General features: G+C 38.5%; 1 protein-coding gene across 5 annotated transcripts in view; it reads right to left on the bottom strand.

Annotated features, from left to right (window-relative positions):
• Positions 1-19,441, bottom strand: part of ctnnal1 (catenin (cadherin-associated protein), alpha-like 1) — a 311,456-nt gene that overhangs the window by 17,302 nt on the left and 274,713 nt on the right. For all 5 annotated transcript variants that reach the window (XM_059638327.1, XM_048554131.2, XM_059638321.1 and 2 more), the window contains 5 exons: positions 18,910-18,996; positions 17,076-17,234; positions 12,018-12,110; positions 9,846-9,996; positions 2,549-2,586 (listed from right to left, as the gene is read on the bottom strand). In XM_059638327.1, the coding sequence (XP_059494310.1) occupies positions 2,549-2,586; positions 9,846-9,996; positions 12,018-12,110; positions 17,076-17,234; positions 18,910-18,996 (528 nt within the window). The remainder of the gene's footprint in view (positions 1-2,548; positions 2,587-9,845; positions 9,997-12,017; positions 12,111-17,075; positions 17,235-18,909; positions 18,997-19,441) is intronic.

Below are 19,441 nucleotides of genomic sequence, written 5' to 3'. Positions count from 1 at the left end.
CCTATCAACATCCTGAGGTCACCATTGACTAAAAAGTGGAATAACGAGTTTATAAATACTACGACTACAATAGCAGGTTAGAAACTAGGAATCCTGCAAGGTGTAACACATCTCCTGGCTTTCCAAAGACTGTCTACTATCTATAATACATAAGTCTGGAATGCGATTGAATACTCCCCACTTGCCTGGATGAATGCAGCACCAACAACACTCAAGGAACTTGACACCATCCAGGATAAACCAGCCCACTTGATTGGCACCAAATCCAGAAACATCCACTCCCTCCACTACCAGTACTTAGTAGCAGCAGTGTGTACCATCTACAAAATGCACTGTGAAATTCACCAAAGATCCTTCAATAGCACCTTGCAAATGCACAACCATTTCCATCTAGAAGGACAAGGGCAGCAGCCAAATGGGAACACCATCACCTGTAAGTTCCCCTCCAAACTACTTACTTCTTGACTTGAAAATATATTGCTGTTCCTTCACTGTCTGTGGGTCAAAATCCTGGAATTCCCTCCCTAAAGGCACTGTGGGTTTACCTCCACCAAATAGTCTGCAATGGTTCAAGGCGGCATAAGGGGCTGCACAGCAGCACTTCATGCAACATTAGCTATTCTTTCCTGGCATAGGTCACATGTACAGAAAGTCCTCCCTTAAAGTTGCACTGCTCAGTATTCTTTTTCTTTAATGTCAGTAAGTTAATGGGGCTTGAAATCTTGTTGAGCACCTCAAGATTCGCTTTAATATTGTTTCCTATCTAACTCAACTGGCGTTTCCTCCGATCTTGACCTTCAAGATGCAACGTCTCCTCCTTCCCTGGCTTTGGAGTTGTGGCCTCCAGTCTTCCCCAACCTCCGAGTTGTGGCCTCTCCTCTGTCCCTGACTCACTCACATGCTGCTTCCCTCTCTTGGATCTGCCTCCCTTATCAAGATTCAGATTTGATCTAAAGCTGGAGCCACAATGTCATGGAAACAATCACTCTGAAGGTTCAGTGTTTTTGGGTCTTTTTCAATCCTTTAGTTTGAAAGTGTCTCTGAAAATTGCTCCTGCCTCGCTGCTCTTCTATCCTCCCTCGTGGTATTATGCTGTGCCATTAATCCAGAGACCCACGTAATGTTCTGGGAATCAGAGGTCAAATCCTGCCATTGCAGATGGTGAAATTTGAATTCAATAAAAATAACAGTGACCATGAATCCACTGTTGATTGTCGGAAAAAAAAATCTGGTTCACTGATGTCCTTTATGGAAGGAAACTGCCATCCTTACCTGGTCTGGCCTACATGTGACTCCAGATCCACTGCAATCTTAACTGCCCTCCGGGATCAGGGAAGTGCAATAAACAGTGATACCATCACCTCATGAATGAATAAAAGCTCTCACTCACAGTAAAGGTTCAGGAGAGGTATGGGGTGACTGGCAGCTTTTAAATAGAACCACTGATTAACCAGGACTGTCACTTCCAAACTGAGTACCAGCTTCTGAATGAACATGAATCTTGATTGCGAAGTCCAAGAAATGGAAGTAGCAGTAGCCCGGAATGGTGTTGGGAAGTCTGGAATTGGGGAGAGGGCACAACCCAAATGTCAAAGAGCAGAGACCAAGAGAATCACGGAACAGGAGTCTCAGGAAGCCAGTCACTAGTGGGAAGGAAGCACTGGAAGTAATAGTTACATTGTTCTTTCATGCTTTTCAACTTTTGTTAGTTTAAACAGTATTTCATTGTTAAATTCCTACTTTTGTACACAGTAATATAATATATTTCAACTTTGAGATTATGTTTTAATATCTGTTTCTTTTTCAATAAGGTCAACGGAGTCTAATTAGAGTTTTGACATTGGTTCCTATGGAAACCAATGTTTCACTTAAAATCGTGATTATCAGGAATGTCAGAATCGCGAAGCATGTAATACATTTTTCAATATTGATCTCCTACCCAGTACATGCTGTTATTACTCACCAATAACTTGTGGGAAATGGTTAAATAATAATTGATCTCACGTCTTAATTATTGTTGCCCAATGTTTCTTTAATTGGTAGTCAGTTTGCTGCTGTCAACAATCACTCCAGGAGTGGTCCATATAATACGCAAATACTGGGTATAACAACAAACTCGAGATATGACCATCATAAAGGAAATTCAGTTTTATTTTTGTATATTTCAGCATGACACTGTTGTATTAGTGTGTTTTGGAGAAGGCAGGAGGACACCTTGAGTATCTTAGATCTCCCAGTGATCAATACAATTGAGAGTTAACCATTCATTTCCGGCACACTAATCTACACAATGCGCAAACATAAAAAGCACAAATATTTAAGCTCATAAATTGTGCTTACAGAAATTACTTCTTATCTGTAACAGATAACGAGGTGTTTTAGAATTCAGGCTAATATTAACTACTACAAAACTGCAAAACAGGAGAGATGTAAAATGGTCTGTGAGTCATCACCAATATTATGTTAAGTCAAAATTACCCTGTAGTTTGTGACATTTTATGAATTTTGAGATGAAGATTTTAAGTTAAAAATTTTTTAAAAAACTCACCCCTGGTCTCGGCAGCGAAAGGTATGCGCGCTTCTCACCTGGGGAAACAGATGCAAATAAACCATTGAATAAGAACAAAATAACTAAAGATATATTAAGAATAAAGAGTTACAGGAAATTTCTAGTTCATTCCACTACATCTCAACCGTTAATGTTAATGTTATACATAATCATTTTTGTTGCAATAAATTATGAATTTCCAATGTAATGAACATCATTTATTAGTTTACACGGGTTTATAAGTTGTTACTTAGGGTCAAAGGTTTGTTAAAATGAATGAAGCAATTTTCACCAACTTCGTCCTAAAAATATTTTTCCCCATAATCAGGATCTATTTCCTCAAATCCAGTACATTGTGGTGTCTTACCCACAAAATGTAATAGCTTTTACTTCTTAAATATGCCATTGTAAAGAATTAGCCACCTTTTCAAAAGTTCCCTGACGTCACCTGACCAGATCAAAACATTTTTTCCCCACCGTTCTCAATACCTTCCCTCTCACCCAAAAAGAGATGTTGCTGTATAGCCTTGAAATTCTGTTTGGATAGTACTGCATGAACTCTTGGCGTATATTTGTGAAACTCTTTCCTCTGCTTTTTACTGGACGTGTATTTTTTATTGCAAAAATATACTTTATTCATTAAAATATCTTTATGCACATAGACAGTTACTAAAGCAGTCTGGATTTCAGCAGTCTTTGCATATTGAGAACAAACAAACATTGGGGTTTGACTTTCTGTATAGTTTCAACAAACGCAAAGATAAAACACTTTTTTAAAAACATGTAATTTTAAGAAATGTGGCATCTTTCAAATGCATGTGACACATTGTAGAGTAAGTTAATAACACTGCTCATCAGAAAGGCTGTACAATTGGCTGGCTGCACTTAATACATGCCTGTCTAAATTGGAGTTGATAATGTGAGGCAGTATGGCAATAGTCAAAGCATTGGTGACCCCAACCACCATTCACATCACTTCCACATCATTCACATTATATTGGAATTCTTGCAAATTACTTTAATAAAATGTTTCTCTCTTTCTGCAAGACAAGAATGATAAATATTGAAATTATCTACCAAGTGAGGTAATGGACATAAGAAAGAGATAATGGGAACTGCAGATGCTGGAGATTCCAAGATAATAAAATGTGAGGCTGGATGAACACAGCAGGCCAAGCAGCATCTCAGGAGCACAAAAGCTGACGTTTCGGGCCTAGACCCTTCATCAGAGAGGCCTAGGCCCTCTCTGGTGAAGGGTCTAGGCCCGAAACGTCAGCTTTTGTGCTCCTGAGATGCTGCTTGGCCTGCTGTGTTCATCCAGCCTCACATTTTATTATAATGGACATAAGAACCTTGGCCATAAAAATAATTTACCCAGATGCAACAGTGGACAGTAATGTTCCTAGAAAAATCAGTTTCTTTAGGCACAGTGGCTTTCTTTTATACTTGGCTTTTTCATGCTCTTACATAACAGGAGTTACACTTCCCGGAACATAATATAGTAGGGTGGACAAGAAGGCATACGGCATGCTTTCCTTCATTGGGCAGGGTATTGAGTACAAGAGTTGGCAGGTCATGTTACAGTTGTACAGGACTTTGGTTCGGCCACATGTGGAGTACTGTGTGCAGTTCTGGTCGCCACATTACCAAAAGGATGTGGATGCTTTGGAGAGGGTGCAGAGGAGGGTCACCAGGATGTTGCCTGTTATGGAGGGCACTAGTTATGAAGAGAGGTTGAGGAGATTAGGATTATTTTCATTAGAAAGACGGAGATTGAGGTGGGCCCTGGCTGAGGTCTGCAAAATCGTGAGGGGTATAGACAGGGTGGAGAAGCTTTTTCCCAGAGTGGGGGATTCAATTACTAGGGGTCATGAGTTCAAAGTGAGAGGAGGAAAATTGAAGGGAGATATGCGTGGAAAGTTAGTGTCTTTTAAGATATATTTGGACAGGTACATGGATGGGCAGGGAGCAAATGGACACAGACCGTTAGAAAATAGATGACAGGTTAGACAGAGGATCTTGATCGGCGCAGGCTTGGAGGGCCGAAGGGCCTGTTCCTGTGCTGTAATTTTCTTGGTTCTTGGTTCTTGGTATAATAGAGGCCCTACTTGGCAACTGGGCCCAGCTGGCGCCTTCCCTAACTGGTCAGGGGGCCAACGGGGACTGTGCGGGGAGATGACAACCGGGGTTTTCTTTTGTTTTTGCTTTTTTCTTTTAGTTGGTGTATGTACCCCCAGGGTAACCCGAAGCAGCTAGCATGATCAGGTAGGTGTGTAAATATGTTTATTTTTTATGTTCTATGAATAAAGTATATTTTTTAAATTAAAAAAAACAAGAGTTACACTTAAATGGTTATTCATCAGCTGTAAAACTTTGAAGTCCCTCAAAGGTGTGAAGTTGCATAAAATCGTAACCTTCCTGTAAGTCACAAGGAAAGGACAATGAAATAGTATGGTACAACTGAGGTTCCAAGGCTACTGGATGGGTTACTGGAGAGCGCAGTGATTGAAGCATGTGATCAGAGGTGGTTATGTGTAACACAGATACGATTTAACATAATGGGTACAATGCTGAAGAGGGTGCAGGGTCAGAGGGACCTGTATCTTTGTGCAGATCACTGAAGGTGGCAGGACAGGTGGAGGTAACAGAAATTACAGCATGCAGCTTTCTTAGCTTTATTAATAGGGCAAAAACTAACAAAGCAAGGAAGTGATGTTGAACTTGAACAAGAAGAGGAGACATTTCTTCATTTCACTGAGTGGTGAGACCTGTGGAATTCACTACCACAGGAAGTAGTTGATGCCAAAACATTGAATGTATTCAAGAGGCAGCTGGACATATCAATTGGGGAAAATGGGATCAAAGGTTATTGGGTGAAAGCAGTATTAGGCTGTTGAGTTGGACGATCAGCCCTGACTGTGAAGAATAGCGGAGCTGGCTTGAAGGGCTGAAAGGCCTCCTCCTGCTCCTATCTTCTATTTTTCTATGTTTTTACGTAAGACGATTCTGAGATCTCAGCTGGAGTATTGTGTACAGTTGTGGGTGATTTATCATACAAAAGATGGAAATATATTGAAGAGAGTACAGAAGCAATTTACTGGAATGGTTCCAATGCTGAGAAACTTCAACTACAAGGACTCTTTAAAGAAGTAGGGACAGTTGCCTGTGAAGAGAGCAGGACGAGAGGAGATTTTCAAATCACAAGCAGGTTGAACAGAATAGATACAGTGAAGCTGTTTCCACATGTAAACAAAAGGAGAGGGTGCAGATTTAAACAAATGAAGCAAGGATAATGTAGAAACAAAACTTGTTCACACAGCGAGTTGTTATGGAACACACTACCTGAAAATGTAGTGGAGGCAGGTTCAAATGAGGCATTCAAGAGGACATTAGATGTGTTTTTGGATAGTAATGAGTTGCAAGGATTTGAGGAGAAGTCATTGGTTGGCACTAATTAATAGAGCCAGACTAGATTATAGAATCAGCACAGGCAGGATGGGCTGAATGGCCTGTTTCTGCACTGTAATAATTCTTGCGTTTTGTGAGGAGATTAATGCAAAATCATATTACAACTCTACATAAGAGTTGGTGCTACCTTATCAATTTATGGACATTGCAAACTCAGGGCTCTAAAGTACTTCTTGTGTACCAGTAGGTGGAGATGGTGTACCATGGAGAATCATTAGTGTGATGTAACTTTTTGCTTATCCACTCCTGACCCTCGCTGTCATCCCTACATTGTTGAAAACAGAGGCAGAATCGTGGGAAAACACAACACAACCAGGACAAGGTTTGTGATGGGTTTCCACATTGTTATTTTCTACCTGGTCACGAAGTAACACTGGGCGCATCTGTATGTGCATATCAAGGATGCTCCTTTTATCACGGCCTGAGTAGGGAACACGTACACCTACTTCCTAAACCATCCATATCAACAAGTAATGTTATACAAGTTGATTTCTTTTGGCCAGTATCTATATCCCCTTTATCTTAAATTAGCTATTTTTACTCCTAGATAATGTTCAATGTATTTGTTTTACTTTTTAATCACTGTCACTCAAAGTTCTTTGAACTTCTTGCTCTAACACTTATTGTTCTTACTTTATTTCAGTGCCAATTCTGATCAACATTGCAGATGGAATACTGGGTTGATAAGTTGAGAAAGTACATATCAAGCAAAAGACCATTTCTCTCCACCAGGCCAGTTCTGATGTTCAGAAAATACTACCTCTTCAACATTTCAATTGCACCTTTTTCCAAAAGCCCATCTTAAAATTTCCTGCCTCTACCTACCCTTGCTGTCTCCTTGAGCTCTCTCTTTGCAATAATTAAGCCTGAGCTGTCTGTCCAGCATCCCTCTTCTGATCTTCCGATGAGAAGTGCTGAATCCAGTTATGTTTTGTCCCAGAGGCATCCAGAAATCTCGTTCTCATTTCTGACGGATCCTATTTTAGCCATTAGTGTACAGGAGAAAGTGATTCACACATAATGGGAATTCTAACTGAGCAGAGCCATTTGAACTTGATGATAAAGTCCATTACCTACAATGCACGATGTATAACTTTGAACAGTTTACGTGAATGCTCACAAAATGCTAAGGTCTGGGAAATGGTCAGGTTATTTAAGTCCCCTCCCCTTTAAAATCTGAGAATAATTTTGAGCAAATGACTTGCTGTTGAGTTGAAGAAAAGAATAAATCTGTACTTCCAAATTCAATACCTGTTTTTTTGACATAACCTCAAGTGCTATCATTATAGTGTAATTACTGCTGGCCTGCTTCTGTAGCATATAATTATGACAGTTCGATGGCTGCAAGAAATTATTGCAGGATTATCTGTCTTTGATGTGGAACTATGAATATATATGTTTATTTTTATAGGGAATTATGTATTTGAGTTCACTTAAATTGGCTTTCATCAATGGTTTATACTTGCTTGATACATGTATATCACACATATAATGTGATGCAAGTTTTAGATATTTATTTTATTGCATCTCAGCATGGCTCCAGTGGTCTGCCCATAATTGCAGAAGGCGTAAGGCAAAAAGGGGGGCCACTGTTGGGCATGAGTTATAACTAAATTGGCACTAGACCCATTGGAGATGCATAACGGCATGAATTGGCAACGAAGGAGGGATGAGGGCTCAAGGGCCTAACGTAAAAACAGCACTGCCTTAATAGTTCATAATCCGCATGGCAGCTGTCAAAACATTTTCCAGGGACAGCAGGATCTGAACTGGACTAGATGAATAATTACTGCGACTACAACAGAATCTCGGAGGCTAGGAACCTTGCTGAAAATAATTCATTTCCTGATTGTCCAAAACCTCCCCGCCATCTACAAGGCACAATTCAGGAGCATGATGGAATAGCCTCTACTTACCTGGATGAGTGCATCTTCACTAACACTCAAGATGCTTGACACATTTCAGGGCAAACCAGCCCACTTGATTAGCACCATATCCACTTCCTCTGCTATCAATGCTCAACAGCAGCAGTGTTTTCCATTTACAAAATGCACTGCAGAAATTCATCAAGACTTGTTGAATAGCACCTTTGAAACCACAACTACTTTCAGGAAGACAAGGGCAGCAAACACATGGGAATTACATCACTTACAAGGTCCCCTCCAAGCCACTCTCTGTTCTGTCTCGGAAATATACTACCATTTCTTTGGAGTTGCTGGGCCAAGATCACAGAATTGTTACAGTGCAGCACGAGGCCACTGGAAATAAATCACCGTTCCTTCACTGACGATAGGTCAAAGTTCTGGAACTCCCTCCCGAATCACACTGTGGGTACTGCAAATGGACTGCAGCCATTCAAGAAAATAGTTCACCATCTCTTTCTCAAAGGCAACTAGGGATGGACAATAAATGCCTGCCTCCCAAACATATCATCCCCTCCTGTCACTGCCGTAACAAAGATTCTGTTACTCAGAGACACTTTTACCAGGATTGATGAAGTTAGTTCTGAAATTCCATGAGTCTGAGCATGCACCTCAGGAGTGAAAATTTGGGCCTCTATGCTTGAGCTAACTGCACCCCTTGAAAGCTATGGTGTAAACATTCCTGGTAGTCTTGTGCTTCGTACAACAAAGCTCTAAACATAGCAACTTTTCAATTCCTGAGAGATTTTGTGGGTACCAGTCAAAATTTATAATCTTTTATGGGGATAACTAGTGACTTCTCCCCATGATTTAATAAGTTCATTGAAGTGAACAATGGAGATTCAATGCCACCTGTACTTGGGACCAATACGCTGTAAATTATGGTCTACTCTCAAACACTATGCAAAAGAAAAGTCTATACCATGTTCAAATTAAAAACAGAAAGTGCTGAAAGTACTTCCACAGGTGTCATAGCAACAATGAAAGGAGAGTCAGAATTAACATTCAATTGATTATGTTTCAAGAAGTTATATTAGTCAAGTTATTAACCCTGCTTACCTCTTCAAAGATGGTGCCAGATCTGCTTAGTATTTCCATCACTTCTTGTTTTTATTTCAACTCTGCAGCATCAGTAATATTTTGCTTTTACCTCTCGTACAAATTTTATTTTTAGTCATACTGTTTTCAAATAAATGGTGGCTATGAAACAGTATCCTTGTCTTAGACAAAGAGAACCAACTCTAAATGGATAGCATTTTGCTCAGACAAAACTCTGTGCACATCAAAAGAACCTGATATAAATTCCAGTCAAACTTACCAACCAGAGAAAATATCCAAAAGTGTAACATGTGAAGGTGATCCCATTCATTGGGAAGGACAGCAATTAAAAAAATCAAATTGCTACATTCACTATTTTATAAAGGGAAGCAATCATCACAAGCAAATTTCACAGATAAAAATGTTTTCTAATCATCCCCCCTCAATAAAATTGTAGTAATTATACCACTATAAGGCATCTATATTTCGTCCAATCAATAATAACACAGAAAACTGTCCGGGCCTTTTTCAGACTCAAATTCTACCACTCAACATTTCTTTGACATGAACTTCTAGAAACATTTTAGTCATTCTACCAAATGAGGTAAAAAGCTTACTCTTGAGTTTCAATGTCTTGTCAACTGATGCCTTGGGGCATCCTTTTTAAATTGTGATAAAGCTCTAGCCTTTCACAGCTGATATTTAGAACAGCTAATTTCATTGTCTGTTATTTCAAGTACGTTACCTAAATTCTTGTGCTTTTTGTGCTGTAATGTTCTTCCTCAGTTAAAACCCACATATTGCACAACCCAACTGAAAAATTATATAAAATAGAGAGAATACCTGAAGCTCAAAGTCAGACTATTTACCTCTTCGTCCTTCAAACACATCATTAATTTCTTTCAGCAGAATGGACATATCGTTCAGTTGCGATTCCCATGCCTCACAAAATACATCTAGGTTTTCTTTGGCAATCTTACTAGAAGGATGAAGAGCCAAGGTCTGTGCAGCAGAAATTATCTGTGAACAAAACAGGATATCAGTTGGCAGTATAAAGGAGGTCTATTATGTACTGAATACTATTGAGGATGTGAAGGTAAGAGGCCTTAGAATCGAGAGTGTTGAAACGTTCCTGGATTTGGAAGTGATAGTATAAGTGCTTAGGTCTGAAGCTAAGTCGTGCTTTCACTTCAGTGGACTCACTGATACACAACAGTTATGAAAGATCTTTTCACTTTTTGGTACAAAGATTAAAATAGAAAACTGGTGCAAATCTCGACATTTTACATTTAAAAAGCTCATGGATGAACTGCAATAATTGATCATTCATGTCTGGCACAAAAATAAAACAGGAAAGATGGCCCAATTATGGCTGACAAGGAAAATTAAGGCTATTATTAGATCCAAGGAAAGGCAAACATATTGGCCAAACAAAAAGCAGCAGACCTGAGGATTGGCAGCGGTTTCGGCTTCAAAAAAAGAGAAAGGGATTGATTAACAAATTATAAAAAGACAATATAAAAGTAAGTTTATGAGAAACATACAAACTGATTGTAAAAGCTTCTAATGGTATATGAAGAGAAAAAATGTATAAACACAAATGTAAGTCTCTTACAGTCAAACAGGGGAAATTATAGCTGGGAAAAAAGGAATGGCAGTTTAGTTAAATACATGTTATTTCTTCTGTCTTCAAAGGAAGACATGAGCAATGTTCCAAAAATGTTGAGAAATACAGGGTTTAGTGACATAGAGGAATAAAAAAAAAGTATGAGAAGGAAATTGTTGGGACTGATGGTTGATAAATCTCCAGGGCACAATAATCTACATCCAAGAATACTTCAGGAAGTCATCATAGAAATAGTAGATGCATTGGAGTTCATCTTTCAAGGTTCTATAGACTCTAAAACAGCTCTAATGGATTGAAGGATAGCTAATGTAATTTCTCTATTTGAAAGAGGTGGTACACAGAATGTAGGAAATTATAGTCTAGTTAGTCCGGCATTCATAGTGAGGAAAATGCTAGACTCAATTATAAAAGAATTAATAGCTGAATAATTGGAACAGTCACAGGATTGGACAGAGTCAGCATGGCTTTATGAAAGGGTAATTTTGCTTGACAAATCTACTAGAATTATCAGGATGTAACTAGCAGAGTTAATAAGGGGGAGCCAATGGATGCTATTTACTTAGACTTTTAGAAGGCATTCAATAAGGTCTTAAAATGAGAGATTAGAAAGTTACAGCACAGGGAACTGGGGGAAAAGTACTGACATGGAGAGAGAACTAATGGCAGCCAAGAATCTATGACATTCTAAAAGGACTTGACAGTGTACACACATGATGGATGTTCCTAATGACTGGAAATTTGGAACCAGGAATCACAGTAGGACATGGGGCAGGCCATTCAGGACTGAGATGAGGTGCAATTTCTTCATGCAAAAAGTGGTGAGCCTGTGGAATTCTCTACTATAGAAAGCTGTTGCAGCCAAAACAGTGAATGTTTTCAAGAAGGAGTTTAATATAGTTCTGAGGGCTAATGGGTTCAAATGGTATAGGGTGGAAGCAGGAATAGGGTACTGAGTTGGACGATCAACCACAATTATATTGAATAATACAGCAGGTTTGAAAGGCTGAATGGCCTATTCCTATTTTCTATGGTTCTATGATTCTTTATTTCTTCACTTGAGTGAATGAGTCTAATCCAACTAGTTTGAGGAAATGCTGACCAAATAAGGAAAAATTTGACAATCTCATCATCATCTTCACTTATTTACCTTCTTGTCATTGGCCCAGAAGCAAGTTAACTAGAAAGTGGGAGTAGATTGTCTACAAATTGCCCTTTGAGTTGCAGCTGATGCCTGCTATTGGATGACTGGGAAAGTAAAGTACAAAAGCCATTATAAGCAATAATATATTTTTGATTAATCTAAAATAAATAAATCCATATTCTCGAATAGGGCCGCATAAATCATGAGGGTCTTTTTAAGATCATACAGAATAAATCATTATGGGAAATTTAAAACCAGTTAAAACTTCCGTACCTGTGGACCAATAACCTGAAATGTTTCTTCTGCATGTAAACAAGTAATCTCCAAGGGTTCTGTTCCTGACACATGCCGCAGTAATCGAGACGTCTAGTGGAAACACAATGTCACAGGATTTCACATCTAGACCTCTTTACAGTTATCAAAAAACAGTCAGATTTCAAACTATAATTGAGACAACTTTTAAACCTTTTCCAGTAATTGACATTTAACTAGGTTCTGTTACTTAGAAAATTAATTAAGTAACTTGCACACAAGATGCATGTTGCAGTTGTGCTTGTGGAAGTGAGGGAATGTTGTGTTTGATGTGATTGGACTGACAACTGAGCAACCATGCTTCAAAACTGTAGTTCTAAAATATTGTAATTGTGGGCTAGCATCAGAAAAAAGTGACTATGAGAACCCAATTGATTCATAAACATCTTTCACTGAAGTATACCATCACACTGACTCACTCTTATCCATGCAAAAGTCTGCATTATGTTATTTAGGCTTAAAGTCTTCATGAGTGGTCAAGCAAGTCACACAATGTGCAAGTAATTGCTATAGGGCATAACATGGTATTAAATATTATCAGCATTCCTTATCATTGATGTCCACAGACGGAATCCAATGCTTCTTTAAATACACATGTTCAGCAGAGCTGCTTCTGACCTCTGGATCCAGTTTGAATTTGATGAATTATTTAAAATAAAACATAAAACTGAAGAATATCTCTCCCATTCGAGAAGTGTAATGCTGCTTTCACCAACTACGTCTTAAACTTCATTCATTCTCTTGTATGGAGCTTGTAACTTCTCTCTTGGGTGTCACAGTGGCTCAGTGGTTAGCACTGCAGCCTCACAGCGCCAGGGACCTGGGTTCGGTTCCAGGCTCGGGTGACTGTCTGTGTTGAGTTTGCACATTCTCCCCATGTCTGTGTGGGTTTCCCCCGGGTGCTCCGGTTTCCTCCCACAGTCCAAAGATGTGCAGACTAGGTGGACTGGCCATGCTAAACTGTCCATAGTGTTCAGGGGTGTGTGGGTTATAGGGGGATGGGTCTGGGTGGGATGCTGCAAGGGGCAGTGTGGACTTGTTGGGCCAAACAGCCTGTTCCCACACCGTAGGGAATCTAATCTAATCTCTCTTTATATCTTAAACTTTTTTTCATCTAATCTCTCTACTGAACTACCAAGTAGAGAATAAACAATATTGTAGGACAAACACAGCAGGCCAAGCAGCATCAGAGGAGCAGGAAAGCTGCTCCCTCTGATTCTGCTTGGCCTGCTGTGTTCATCCAGCTCTACACCTCATTATTTCAGATTCTCTAGCATTGGCAGTTGCTACTATCTCTGTAACAAGATTAGAGGACATTTCCTTTTTAAGTTGGCAATAGTTGTAAGAAATTGCTGTTTAACAACCGTATAAACTCTTAAGAAGCATATTGAATATTGTAGGAGTAGTGCTTTCTCTCTTTTGAAAAATCACTTTGAACTGAAAAACACTGGATAGCATTGGCCATTATTCTACATATTTCTAACACATGTCCTGAAACAAAACATTTCTGATAAGGTTGGATCTCATGACCAATCAGAATTCTGAGCAAGTGTTATCTCAAGACATCTTTATGGGATTCTAATAGAAATAGCAGGGATTACCTTGATTTTTTTTTCCTTTGTAACAATCAATTGAATAAGTGATTGACATAAGACTCTGGAATTAAGAGGCTGACGTTTAATTTCTAAGTCTAACTGTGGATCTCAGTTGCATAGTGACCATGTAACCACTGTCAACTGCTGTAAAGAACCATCCGGTCCACAAATGGATTTTAGAGAAGGAAATCTGCCATTTTTACCCAGTCTGGACTACATGTGAGCCCAGGCCCACAACAATGTGGTTGACTCTTAATGTCAAAACTCTGGGAAATTAGGGACTCTGAATGTTAATACTCTGGTCCAGCCTGTGATGCCCACATCTTATGAACCAACACCAAAAAATTCTAAAACAGAAATTGTTGGGAAACTCAGCAGCTTTCAAAATTGTAGCTCTGAAGAGGGGTGATTAGACTAAAAACTCTGTTTTCTTCCCACAGATGCTGCCAGGCCTGCTGAGATCCGCCAGTAATTTCTGTTTTTGTTTCACATTTCCAACATCCATAGTTCTTTGGAATTTTTTTTTAATAAAACAGTTTGATGCATTGATTCCCCAGGATGCCTCCCATGTCCCAGACAAGCACTCCCTTTAAATTGCATTCCCTTCCTTTACACTGCACCAAGCCTACCCTTCTGCCAACATTTTATACTGATGCTCCTTTCAGTTGCAACCTCTTTTACGATAGTGTCCCCTTTCAGTTGATCCCTGTTTTAAGTTAAAGCACATTTTGCTGTCCCAGTCAGATTTGTTTCAATGAGCCAGTGTAATTGTCTTGACTGGGCAAGTTAGTGGGTTCATTCCATATTCATGGCTATCTGAAAATGCTTAAGTACAAGAAGCCTGAATGTGTCTTTTCATATATTGTGAACATGGAGTGCCAATACTATGAAAGTTTCTGTGTAACTAAATGATTTAACAATACTACCAGATAAAATAATTCACACACGTTCCCTCAGAAAATTCCAGGAGTGTGCAGAGTGTAATAACTGCAGGTATACAGGGAACAGAGACATCAGTATCTCTTAAAGGACTGGATTTGTGATTGCCGCTGAGGCCAAGCAGTCCAATCCAGTGATGAATGCTGGAACTGCTGCTTCTGATGGGATTACACTGACATAAAAGATGAGAGAGAGGAGGGTCCTTGGAATTCAAATTGGGCAGCATGCAACAGAGTGAATACTGTCCACACAACTACAGACACAGCAACAGTTGAAAAAACGATTTTCTACAATAAAGAAGAGTGCAGACTATGCTTGGCAGAAATATAATGCTCTCAAAAATGTGCAGAATCAGCAATAAAATATAGAACGCATCAACATTTGTTGCACAGCTTACACGTCTCTCATGTTTTTCTTACACACTGTAGCTGCTAAAGGCATTAAAATAAATTTTAAAAAATCCAAAGAACTGTGGATGCTGGAAATTAAAAGCAAAATCGGAAATTGCTGGAAAACAGGTCTGACAGCATCTGTGGAGAGAGAGCAGAGTTAACCTTTCAGGTTGAGTGACCCTTTCTCAGGACTTTAAAATACATATTGTGTGTAATTGTTGCCTGACATTGTAGCAAGTTAACATGCCATATTTAACTGTGATACTGCTGTACGGTCAGCGTTTCACAAAGAACTAAACATTACATTCAATTCAAAAGTACATTTTGTGTCTTTTTGAAGACTGGAGACTATCGATAACCAGAGAAAATACCTGATGCCATTTTTAATTTCACCTTCCATGAGAAGGCAGATTTGGAACTGGTGAGGGTGGAGGCTGAACAGTGTGCTGTTGAGAAAGAACACATTGTGGCAATCCAACAAGGCTAATATTTCCTCAGAGCTTCTTAGCTAATCAAATTCACTCAGTAATACAAAAACTTCTCCTCATTTGTAATTAGGCACAATGGTGGTTTAACACAATAGCTTCTGCATGGACAGATGTTTATCACATGCCTTAGATACACCTTGGTCTAATTATTTGAATGCAGTGCTAAATCCAGTGGATATCAGAATTCCAAGGTGAAAGTAGACACACGTTTCTTTCTGCTGTCAGAACAGCTAATCCTACGCTGAATCCATAGGAGACATCCAGAAGTTTCATGGAATGCTTATGCTGAGTGCGGTGGTTACTGCTGAACGAACAGTTCCTAACTGAGTGCAGTACTTCAGATGTGACATTGCTATATAATTGCAGCAGGATACTATTAAATGCCAAATTCTTTGCAATAATTATGACATACCATTTGCTTTTCTCATTACTTGTAGTACTTATTAACATTTTGACTCATATGGAAGGGCACTCAAATTCCTCTGTATTCCAACATTCTGCAAATTTCTTAATTTTTATTTTGTTAAGTTATGTTTTTCTATTTTTCTATTCTCCCAAAATGGAAAATTTCACGCTTCCACTTTATAACTATTAAGATACATAGATTCAGCACCTGCCTCTCGGCCAGTTCTGAAAGACAACATTGCTTAACAGGAGTTATTTTGTAATATTCATCTGAGCAGTTTTACAAACTATCACCAAGAATCAACTACAATCTTGTTCAAAATAAATTCAAAAAGATATTTAAGTATCAACAATATGAAATCTATGAATCCGAAATGTGATTTTAGAGAACCAAAAATGACTTAAAGGAAAGTTTTATCTTTTAAAAAACCAAACGCCTTCACTAAAGTACATTTTGCTACATGGATTATGTACTCCATATGGAACAATAACATGTCTATTTATATTTGTGTATTTTATGTATAGATATTTAAAAAATAGAGATTTACACCTGAATACGTAGTATTTGCACTGAAAATTTTAACATGCTTAAAGAAGCAGGGTTTGGAGGTGGCACTTGTGGAGTATAAGCACTGGCAATAAACAAGTTAAATCATACAGTCTCTGTGCTGTAAATTCTGCAATTCTATAATGCAAGGAACACCTCCAGCCACAAACATTGAAATGCTCCCAGGGCAGCTTTGCACAATGCCTCACTCTCCTGGTCCTTGCAAGCACTGCCAGATTTCCAATTATTTACACAGTCCCAGAGACCCTTTTAATAACAACATACTATCGGAAACCCTTGCTAATATTTACATATTCTGGGGAAACCCCTGAAAATACTGACACACCCTTGAATATACCTACTAAATTCCTTGGGGACATGCTCACAGACATCCAAAACTCTTTTACAGAACTAAGGTCAGCTATCAATAGGAAACAAGTATGGAACACTGTTTCTGTAACAAAATGATCCATAAATCCTGAAAAACATAATGATCTAGTGAACCCTATGAGATTTCCTTGTGGACACTTTGAAGTCAGGGATTCCAGGTTAACAACTAAAATTTACGACACATACAGTATTTTCAAGATAGAACAATTTCCCATCAAGTGTAAGGGGTTCCCCTTGCTCAAGCATTTATTTCAACTTCCTACCTCAGCAAGTTGATCCTTCTGTTCAGAGAGTTTACAGGTACACTCAGCTAATGCTTCCAAATTTGCTTCAACACCCGATACTTTCAGTGCCTTGAGGACCACATGCTCTGTATAGCACTTCAGAAGTTCCCCTGCTGATTCCACGGCTGTATTTTGAAGCTGAAGAATAATTACCGAAGAATTAACATGCAGCACTGCACCAAAAATACTTTATTAGAGCAAAGAAATAAAGTGCCTCCTTCTTAATTGGCAATCTAAATAGTACCATTCATACCATCTTAAACAGCCTTAAACTACTTGTGAGAATAATTACATATATATTCCTGAAGTATTAGGATTCAAACCCAATCTATGTGAAACAAGGATTTTTTTTAAAGTGTAATAACCCAACAGAAAAATACAATTATAATGTTTAATGACTTTTACTTGATAGTGTGAAAAAAGTGGCAATTGCTCATTTTTAGATCCAAGCACATTTGAGCGGTGGGTGCGGCAGGTACAGTGCAGAAGGATCGAGATTTGAATTCAGACAGGAACTGTACAAAAGTTTCTTTCTCTTTTCCTGATTAGTGGTAAAAGACAGAGTAAAATGTGTTGCAGCAAGCTTAAAAAATTCACATCAGATACAAACCTGGAGAACCTGCTGGTACTTTATTTTAAATTAGCACTAAATTGTCAACTCCTGATGTAAGAGTAGAATCAGGCCATTTAGCCCTTTGAGTCTGCCCCACCATTCGATCAGGGCTGATGTATTTCTCAACTTCATTCTCCTGTATTGTCCCAGTAACCCTTGATCCCCCTACTAATCAAGAACCTATCTATCTCTGTCTTAAATACACTCTATGACTTTGCATACAGAGTCCTCTATAGTAATAAGTTCCACAAATTCACCACCATCCAGACAGAATACAAGGAGGGTTAGTAAAAGAAATGAATGTTGTACAAGATCTGAAGAAGAAGGTCCCATTTTGGGAGAACTGGAAAGCACATTAATCCTGTATCTGTATACTGTAACTTAGTGGAACATGCTTAAAAATGCTAAAACAAACATTGCTGTTTCGACAGGAAGACATGGGAAAAAGACATAACAAAAACTAAATCTTATTATATCTTATTACATACATTTAGATATAATGTAAATTTTAAAAAGTTTTAAAAATTGAATACACAGACCTCCCATCAGACTCTCTAACCAGCACAAAAATACAAAGGAAGCCTCAAAACATATATTGAGCTAGAATATCTAACACAGCATTGTATTCAAAAAAGTAAACATGATATATTTGCATTTTTTATTTATATTTTAATCTTAAAGAAACAAGAAATCAATTGCTGAGACAAATGGATGTTCCTTCACAAGTCAGCTGAAGGCACAGCATACAAACTGGAAGAAAGTTGCAGATGGATACAAAAATTCAGTTATAGTTCATTTACCTAATTATTAGTGGCAGAATTCTATCAACAACAATGCTCAATTATCATTTACATTTACAAATTTGCCCAAGATCATATTTCAGCTGATTAAGAAATAAAGGTAATTTCCTTAGATCCAATAAAAACCTAAAAGCCATTTTGAAGCAGGAAAACTAACAAAGCCAACAGTTCAGCATCCTTGCATTCTTGTCAACATCTTCATCTCATCATTACCAATCTCACTGTGATTCTGATTGATTTCAGCAATGGGAAAGAACATTTGCTGCTGATATTTCCAACCAGTATCACAAATTGGCTGTAAGGTTATATCAGAGCTCTTGGATTTAGATGCAGAGCTGACTGCTTGCATCTCCTGCTGTTTTCAGATTGCTCCAATGCTTCAGAACTAGATAATACTTACTTCTCTCCTCAGCTCACTCACGCACTGTCGAGTCCTAATTATGGCCAGCTCCATATCTTCTGTAGCTTCTTTGGCTTTCAGACATTGCTGTTTCGATAGGAAGACATGGGGAAAAAAAATAACAAAAACTGAATCTTATTGCTGTACTTACAGTTATATACAGTGTAAAGGAGGACTGGAAACTACTAACATATAATCAAGCAATGGTGTTTTAACTGTCAAAATTTAAACCTAGCACATGTGCCATACACTTGCACATTATGCAAGACTTTTCTAATTTTGTACTTATAAGAAAGATCTTTTAGTTGCTGATAACTTTCTATTCCTTATTGTACATAATTCAAATGTAATTTATTCATTGAGTAATGCTCCCAATTTCATAGACTTCCTTCTACATACTGACCATGACAAACTGATAATGGTGCATAATGCAAAGGATCTGCAAATCTACATAAACATCTTCATGACGACTCAACTTTGAAAACAGGACACAGCGCTTGGCAATCCATTTCCCTACATCCTAGCAACACCA

The sequence above is a fragment of the Stegostoma tigrinum genome, chromosome 2 (genome assembly GCF_030684315.1).
Source record: "Stegostoma tigrinum isolate sSteTig4 chromosome 2, sSteTig4.hap1, whole genome shotgun sequence".
Classification (NCBI taxonomy): domain Eukaryota; kingdom Metazoa; phylum Chordata; class Chondrichthyes; order Orectolobiformes; family Stegostomatidae; genus Stegostoma; species Stegostoma tigrinum.
The sequence above is the reverse complement of the archived record's forward strand: the minus strand, read 5'-3'. Positions and strand labels throughout refer to the sequence as shown.